A 9,443-nucleotide genomic window follows, 5' to 3' on the forward strand; every position below is an offset into this window, starting at 1 on the left:
AATGTCCCTATATGTATATCTAAAGGTAATGAAGTCAGTCGGTCTGTCTGTGCCCACATTTTCTTTGCAGGATTGTTTGTAGTAGTCATCATATGGAATCAGCTTAAGTCTTCACTAGTCATTGATAGGTAAAGAAAACATACTGTATATACACAAAGCTATTTGGCTGTTTAGAACTGAAGACAACCCTGGTGTTTACAATAAGATAGATGGACGTGGAGGATCTGTAAAATGAATAAGCCAGGCACCAAATGATGTTCATCATAACTTCACCAATTGGTGTAAAGTTGGGGAGAGGGGGTGGGAAGGCATTTGCCAAAGCATTGCAGGAACTCAGCAAGAAATAGTACCATCAGAGGCTCCATAGCACAGACTGCTGAGTAGATTCTGAGAGTTCTCACCATTTAAAGGGTCAGTGCGTGAGATGACAGTAATACATAGTTCAATTTAGTTGGTTCATAATGCATGTGCATTTTAAAGCACATACAATGCATATATCATTCCTATTGGTCAGTAAAAATTATTAATTTAGATTTTTTTTAATGAAAGAAAGTCAACTTTGGAATCAGGTACGCATGGTACTGATCCCCCTCAGCCCCCCCAAAAAAGGTAACATCTGTGTAAAAAAATGAAATTTTGTTTGTAAAAGAGATAATAAATGATAAGTGTAAAGATAAGAGTTTATACAGATGAGGATGCTGGAATGTGGCAGCTGTATATATAAACTATGTAGATGGTATATTTCAAGTAAGGCTGGATTGTGATAGGTTATGCTTCACATTAATTCTAGTTGTGCACAAAATAACTTAAATAATTTTTGCAGTAGTATATATTCTTTATTTTTAATAAAATATAAGCTTGTATGCCATTGAATTCTATCACTAAGTCTGTATCTTGCAGAATATAGAATAATATATAATTATAATAACAAATACTAAAATACTTATTAAGTATATGAAATTGATATGCTTTTATGTGAACTTTAAAGATGGCATGTATCTTAGCTTTAAATTTAATTTAAAGACCTTCTTATCTTATCTTATTTAATATGGATATCTTTGTGTATTAATCTAAACTGATATTATATTCTATTAGAAAATTCAATATATAAGAAAATTTACTATCGTCCCAAGTAAAATAGATTCACTGATATTTTTTAGTAGTTCTTTGAGGGTTTGTAACTTCTCATAAACCCGCTTTGATCATATTCACCCAAGGCATCCAGCTCTGTATCACCTCTGAAAAATATGCTTCAAGACCAATTTGTGCTCCCAAATGTTTTTGGACATATGGTTTTCCACTGGAATGTGGTCAACTTATTCCTCCCTTTCCCAGCAGCTAACAGTTGCTATCCCTCTACAGTTAAGGATGGGCTTATTTAGAGTCTAATGCTCTAACTTTGCTAAAGCATCCAAAATAAACACTGGACATACTTAAAATAATTTGATTAAGTGGTCTGAGATTGCCTGTCTAAAATTTCATTTAAAATAAAGAACAGGAAAGCATCTTACAGTTGTTACCTATAAATGCCTTTCCTCTACTCTTCCAGGATTTTGCCTATCATTTTGTAGTCTTTGTCTTCTACTTTGGAGCCTTTTTATTGGAAGCAGCAGCCACCTCCCTGCATGACCTGCAGTGCAACACAACCATGACTGTGAAGCCACTCCTGAACGATAACCAGTACAACATCAATGTGGCCGCCACAGTAAGTGCTCCATGGGGAAAGCATCATCCTTCCATGGTCCAGCATCCGGGAGACTCCTCAGGCAGCAGTGGCCCATTAACAGTAGCCTTTAGAAACAAATGTGTAATAGCTACTTACTTATCTATCTAGTTGTCCTGTGAGCAAAGTCCTCTATTCACCCCCATTGTGTGCAAGTCAACAGCAGTCCAAAGCTATTGACATTACCTGAGAAGGCAAGAAGTCTATAGCACTTTATTTTTTTAGAAGTATCCACTGTTCTGAGGGGACTTTGCTCTTTTCAACCTTGTGCCCATTTTTAATTGGGATTATTGACTGCATAGTCACCATAGGCCTGCCAAGTAGACAAGTGTTTTCTAAGGGTGGGGATGACATGAATAAGTTACAGTTCTTATTGTTGAGATCAGTGCTGGTGAGCAGGAAGGCAAATTCACCAGTCATTTTAACAGACAGAATACAGGAGAAAGCCTTCTGTGGGGACTTTCAAACATGAATCCTCTTTCATTCATACACTGTAGCGAACCTGTTATTTTGTATTAAATAATACAAAGAAATGCTGAGTTTTTGTTTCCATGAATAAATTTTGATGGGGGTAGTTTGAGACAGGCTTTCTCTGTTTAACAGCCTGGCTGCCCTGAAACTCACTTGGTAGACCAGACTGGTCTTAAACTTAGTGGACAATTTTTAAAACTGTCACAAATTGAAAGTATTTTCCTAAATGAAGTATCTTGATTGGTGTTTAATGGTTCCTACAGTACTTTAGTGAGCCTAGTGTCTTTTCTTCTTAAGCCCTTACCCCCTAAAGGGTCCAACTTTTAGAATTTTCTAGATGTGCCTCTTCTGGAAATCTGTCTCTTTGTCCCTCTGCCAGAGTGAAGCCACCTATATGTGTAGACCAATGCTTCGAGTCTTTCATGATACTCCATTTTTTTCCACACACTCCAGTCCAGTCGGAACTCTAGGTCTTGAGTTTTCAGCAGCTAAAATTGATCAGCCATTCATGTGTCACATTGAGTTAAATCTTTTGCTTCTCTTTTTCACACAGTGTAGTTGAGGCCCACTCCTTCTCATTATTGATAGATTCCCAATGCAATTATTCTCACTCAGAGGACATTGTAATAAAAATATATTACAAAAAAAAAAAAAGTGAAATGGGAAGGATTAATTAAACTGTGACAAATATCTGTGGATGGAACTGTGCTCCCTTTCTCGGCCTGCAGTTTCCTGGGTAGGAATCTACCCTTGCCAGGAACCAGGCGGTGGTGACACATGCCTCTAATCCTAGCACTTGGGAGGCAAAGGCAGGCGGATCTCTGAGTTTGAAGTCAGTCTGATCTCCAGGCCAGCCAGGATCACACAGAAAAACCTTGTCTTAAAAAACAAACAAACAAACAAAGGAATCTCTGCCATAGATAGTCATATTTTATCATTTTGAATTGGCCTGTAACCTTTTTTTTTTTCTCACAAGCCTCAGAATGTCATGTGAAGACAAATGTAGACTATTTGGTTATCTGAACCAAGCTCACTGATGTCTGCACAGTTGGTGTTAATGGCATGGCCATCATGACACCAAGAAAACAGCTCCAAGCAGGGCTTGGACTGGGCCAACTGTCTCCCACATGAGAAGGTGCCGAACTCAGAACACATTCCTATGGGTTTTGTTTACTGTCAGTTTAAAACTGACAGAAATGATTTGATGTGTCCTCGGGGTCTGATAGTTACTGTCGTCTTAGCTGTGAAACTACTGGATGATGAGATAACTCAGGCTGAATGCTTTAACACACTGTCCGGGGTTTCATAAGTACTTAACAGGTGAGCCTGACATGTGAGCAAATGGTGAAAGTAAGGTTGCCTGTAGATTTGAAAGTTCAGAGCTGTAGTGAGCAAAGGGAGGGCCAACGCTCTGAGGCAACGAAACAAAGTCATCGAAACACAGATTACTATAAAATATCGTCCTGTGTTGACGTCTATGCAGGGCAGTCGGGGAGTGTTGGTTCAGTAGTTTTTTCACGATGAGACTTCTAAAAGTCCATGTTGTGAACCTGATGACAGTGTTTCTTTTCTTTTTGTAGGTTTTTGCCTTTATGACAACGGCTTGTTATGGTTGCAGTTTGTGTCTGGCTTTGCGAAGATGGCGACCGTAACACTCCTTGGAAACCGACAGTTGTGTGCTGGTTTCATTTGTCTGCTTTATATGTCTGAACACTTGGGTACCATTTGTCCCAATATAACATTCCAAACATCGTTTGCTTAGTACAGAGAGAGCCTCAGTGAAAGCTGTGGTTTGTTACATGGGTGGGATTTTCATTTTATTCTGATGTTAGAGAAGTATCCTTTCATTTTTCATCTCTCTTATTTTAAATACATTTCTCTTATATAATTTTAAAATACACAGACACTGTTCACAAAACAATTGTATTCCCTTTTTTTATTATTTTGATTAGGTCACCTGAACTTTAATAATAGTAAATAACTAAAACAATACATCTCAAGCAGGCTTCTCATTTAATTCTATCTTTAATATAAAACAGGAAATGATACAATTTTTTTTTTTTTTTACAAAAAGGCTAAGTAGCATCTATGTAGGCTTTAATAGGCCTTATAGCTTCTGTGGCAATTGTTCCATCCTATAGTAACATAAAAGCAGCTATAAATGACATGTAAATAAATGTCTATATCCTAATAAAGTTTTATTTACAAAAAGGGAGCAAGACTGGATGTGGTCTATAGACCACACTTTTATCAACTACTGCCATAAAAACCTTAGGTGTTCTGCATTCTATTGAAATAATCATGAGAGTTTATCAACTCCATTAGACAAGCCACATAACATATTTTGTTTCATTATGCAGCAATCACATTGTCTTTGTTGAATAATCAAATATTACCCTTGGAAGGGCATATAGTTTCCCAAGCTAACCCCAGCAGAGCCTTGTAAGTAGAGCAAAATAAGGTAGGAAATAAACTCCAAAATAATGATCTCCTAAGAGCTCAGCAAAACACTCACATGAGAGTGCTTAAGACATGATTTTCAGAAGTAATTAATCACTACTGGATCTAGTATCTTGCTACTGTCTTACTTTTTTATTTATGCCATAGAGTGTGGTGGTTTGCCCTGTGCATGAATATATAAATATTTATGTATGTAAAGCTCTTCCAAATAGCTCTCTGAAGAGTTGGGTTTTTAACTTCTGATTGTTTTTGCATCGCTTTCTGACCTAAATTTGAGTAATGGATTAACAATAACATATAAAGCTATAGATTCTTACATGGTTTGATAATTGCCCAGATATCTATGTTGTTTTTACATTGGTGTCAGACAAGCAAAGGAAGTTTAACACAACAGCTAACACAAAAACTAGACCTGGCTGAACAGACCAGAAAACAATCCTAGTCCACCAGTATGTGTCATGGGCTTGGCCGTGTACCACGAGTGGCCACAGGCCCCACCGCCTTCTTATACAGGTGATTTCCAGATTGTTTTAGCAGAGCTGCCTCCAGAAATGGAGGCTTTAGAATTGCTTTCTAGGTGGCCCATCACCTATGAGTGCCATGCATGGTTGGGGTATTAGACTCCCTGGAGCATAGTGAACACATGGATGAACAGCATGACCAATACCCAATGATAAAGTGCTGCTTATCTAATGCTCCTCCAGAAGGAGAACCAACTGAGAGCTCAGTTTGTACTACAGCTGACGAAGAGATGTACTTCTATATGTAACTTGAAGAAATCAGTCTTACGGCCTTACACTCATGTCTTATTCCTTTCTAAAATGCCAGACCTCCTTCATGTTTTTCCAGCTCCAGACCACACACCTAAAATCGGTATTGTGAATTATATACTATGAAGTCACAAATGTGCCATAAAGATATATTGTACATTGTACTCAGAATCACTAAAATGTAGGACACTAGAATTTAGTTGAGACATTATTTTCCCCCAAGGTGTAACAGGCCATGCTCCGTGCGTTATTAATGCAAATGAATTCATTCAGATGTATTGGTGTTACTTTTGTAAATGGATTGCTTCTAGATTAGCAAGGACCAAACCCAAAGCTGACTAACTGTGAAGACTTAGGTCTGTAGATTAATTGCATTCTAGATTTGTGAGTGACAAAGCACTTGAACAAACAAGATGGCGTTTAAAGAATCTCTTTATGTATCCTAGCTGTAAAAGCAAAAAAAAAAGTGTTGGTTGGTCTTAAAATCTGATAAATTTATTTTATAAGTGTTACGACTCTAATAAAGTATTCATTTGATAACCTTTTGGATCACTCTTTTCTAATGCCATTCACGTAGACATTCAGTTATCTATTTGGGAGGAACCAGACTGAAGATCCAGACCCACGAATGGGCTCTGTTTCTGATAGTTCTGTGTAAAAGGAATCTGTCAGAAAATGTCAGTAAATCATTTTCTGGGTGAGCATGAGAAGGTAAATCTGGAGAAATACCATGAGAAGGAAATCAAGGTTAGACATGTACTCCACTTTATTTTAAAAGCATCTGGCCCATGTGCCCTGTATGCCAGGTGGTGTTTAAAGCATTTTAAAAATTATTGTCTCACCTATAACTCATTAGGACTACTAGAAGGCCTGGATACCATTACCTTATTTTAAAGATTAGAGGACAAAAAAACACTTTGGAGGACAGCCAGAGTCCTCCACTTACCATGAAAATGGTAGGCTCCAGAGCCTTGTGTCTGTCTGTTGATTTCTCTGTAAGCCTCCATTCTCCCAGATTTTTACTTCCTTTGCCCCATAAAAAGTATTTAGAAGAATGTTTAACCACATAATCATATCTTGTCTTAAGACTATTTTTTGTCCTCAACAAGACTCCTGATTTTCATTAAACTAATACAGGCCAACCTGGGGGTGGGGCAGTTGGTAGAGTCTCGCCTCCAGTATATAGCTCTGGTTTTGATACCCAGAACCACGGAATGTGGTAACGTGTGCCTGTAACCCCACCACCCAAGAAGTGGAGGCAGAAGTATCAGAAGGTCATCACTGGCTATATATTGAGTTCAAGGCTAGCCTGGAATATGTAAAACCTTGTCTGAAAAAATAAAAAGGATTTCAGGCCAAACTTGCATGCAGAGGATAATATTGGGCAGCTACAGTCTGGACAGACCCAGGAGTTCTTGGCTGCCTTGTTCTTTAGTCTGTTCATCTTGGTATGGAAGGGGCTAGGTTAAAGGGGCCAGGAGACACTTCAGTGAAGTTCGTTATCTAGTGCTGAGTCAGACATTTTCCAATAGTTCGCCGGATTGCATAGCAATTCCTAAAACTGAATTCAACAGACCTTTCTAATGTGTGATAACCAATATCAAAGTCATGGAAGTGAACTGACATTGTATGCTTGTTTGACAGATGCTGTGGATAAGAAAATGAGGTGAGATGCGTAATCTGGGGGCTGGTGGTCATAGGTCCTAACTGTTATCATGAATACTGCGCTTTGGTTTTCCAAAAGAGATGACAGTTACCCCATTTTTTTTTTCTTTGTAAACATGAGTCCATGTTCTTTCCTAATGCAATATATTTTACTTTTTGTTGTGTATCTTTACCTCAAAAGTTACCTGTGAAAATTTGAAAATTTCTCACATAGCATGGGCATAGTTTTCTGGTTATATTTCATATGAGAGATATTTAAAAAGAGGACAAAATACATCTTTCAACAGAAGTATGACAAAGGCAAGTTATTTATTTGCACCTCCCATATCACCTACTAATGATCCTGTAAGCAGGTCCCTGGAGAAGAGGAACCAGTGTGGTGTTGGTTTCAGAGGTACTGACTATGAGAAATGAATGTAAGTAGGAAGGTTTCCTGCCCCATTCTCTCTCTCTCTCTCTCTCTCTCTCTCTCTCTCTCTCTCTCTCTCTCTCTCTCTCTCTCTCTCTCTGATGTCTTTTGTGATGGCAGAAGGAGTGAACTCAGGTAGGAAGAGCCTCTGCCTAAGCTCTCCTGAGAAAGTCTTCTTGAGCTAATCATGACCTCCAGCATCAAGGTAGCCCACAGAAAAGTCCCAGATTCTTAAACGTGGCGAGCCCTGTTCCATCATCATGACCTATCATTGGCAATGGATTGCTTAAAAAGTATGCAACCTCAGCTCATTGGCTCAAACCGTAACAAAGATTCCATAGGCACCTGTAGCTAGAAGCTGAGGTGATTTCCAGATTGTTTTAGCAGAGCTGCCTCCAGAAATGCAGGCTTTAGAATTGCTTTCTAGGTGGCCCATCACCTATGAGTGTGGCTTCTGTGTATGGGTCTCAGCTGGAAGTCTGAAGAGCATGCATCCTAACTTCTGCTTCTTGTCCCTTCTACCCAATAAATCGCCTCTCCAGACTCTTGAAGCCATACCTCTGTGAGACTCTTATCAGCAGGAAGAGACTTTAGAAGACATTAGTGGATAAATGGAGCCACATCACTGGGCAACCACAAGTGCTTTTCACCATCACTCTTCCTGCCAGTAATCAATTCTGAATTTGCTGTCACTCACCTTTCTCGACATGCCTTTGTGCAACTTCTAGTGTGTGCTTGAAACCTTTCTTCATAAGGAGTCTTAATCTCTGACAATTTTAGAACATGGGGCCATTGAGCATGCATATATGTACACACACGCACACAAACACACAAACACACACACACACACACACACACACACACACACGAGCATGGAAGTCTGTACATATTCCCCCTTAGCATCTACAGTGTCAAAACAGCCGTCCTCTTTACCACTGTGTACTGACTACCCACAAACAGAGGTGCCCTCATAGGCATTGATTCATAAGAGTCTAGAATGTTTCACCATCAAAGCTGGAGAATGAATCATTGTTTTGTTCCCTGAGAAGAAAGAATCCAAAATGTCAAGGACAGAAAGCACCAAGTCCCTGTTAAGTTGCTGGTAGTATGAGTAAATGGGGTAACCTCTATTTCCACATCTTCCCCCCCCCCAACTTTGTATGTTCTTCATTTGGAGAGCAGTGTATTATAGAAATCTCTGATTCTGTGTATATCACATCCAGAAACATCATTTGAATTTCAGCATCTGTATTGGTGTCTCATGCCTTCAGCAGACCATCACAATACTCAGGCAGTGTGATGATGTCAAATTCATGGGGATGTTGCCTTGGTTGGATGCTGAGTTGAGTCTGGTGTTTCTTCAAGTGATACATTTTAGAAGCCCACTGTTTTGAAAATGTATGTATTCTCACTTTAGGACATTTTTCTTCCACAAATGATGCATAAGATAAAACTCAGGGGGAGCAAAAGAGGAATAAATTCTTGTCACCTTGCAAATGCCTTAGATTCTCATGTGTAACATTGAAAAGACAACAACAAAAAAAGATGGATAAAATAGACTTTAAGATGATACTACAAAAAATGTATATCAGAAGGATCTTTAAGGATGTAAAGTGATAACTTACAGAATGGGGAAAATCATCTTTCGTCAAGGATTAGTACAGAGAATACATAAAGCATTTTTATACCTTAAACAGACAATCTAATTTAAAATTGGTCAAAGCACTTGTAAGAAACAAATCCAAAGCAGAGTCAAGAATGGCCAGTCAGCTAGCACATGACTAGATGTCAACACATTTAGCCATCAGGAAATGCAAACCAAGCCTAAGCAGATGTGAGCTATCACTTAGTAACAGTGGGATGAGTGGCTACATTTTTAAAGGAAAATTACTAATTCAAAACCTTCTATATTACAGGTGTGCACACAAAATGCTCTTTACTATAG

General features: G+C 38.6%; 1 protein-coding gene across 1 annotated transcript in view; it reads left to right on the top strand.

Annotated features, from left to right (window-relative positions):
• Mal2 (mal, T cell differentiation protein 2) overlaps positions 1 to 5,964 on the top strand; it is a 29,439-nt gene extending 23,475 nt beyond the window's left edge. Inside the window, exons 3-4 of the mRNA XM_034517550.2 lie at positions 1,550 to 1,705; positions 3,775 to 5,964. Coding sequence (XP_034373441.1) covers positions 1,550 to 1,705; positions 3,775 to 3,846 — 228 coding nt within the window. The 3' untranslated portion in view covers positions 3,847 to 5,964. The remainder of the gene's footprint in view (positions 1 to 1,549; positions 1,706 to 3,774) is intronic.
• The last annotated feature ends 3,479 nt before the right edge of the window (positions 5,965 to 9,443 follow it).

This window comes from Arvicanthis niloticus, chromosome 13 (genome assembly GCF_011762505.2).
Source record: "Arvicanthis niloticus isolate mArvNil1 chromosome 13, mArvNil1.pat.X, whole genome shotgun sequence".
Classification (NCBI taxonomy): domain Eukaryota; kingdom Metazoa; phylum Chordata; class Mammalia; order Rodentia; family Muridae; genus Arvicanthis; species Arvicanthis niloticus.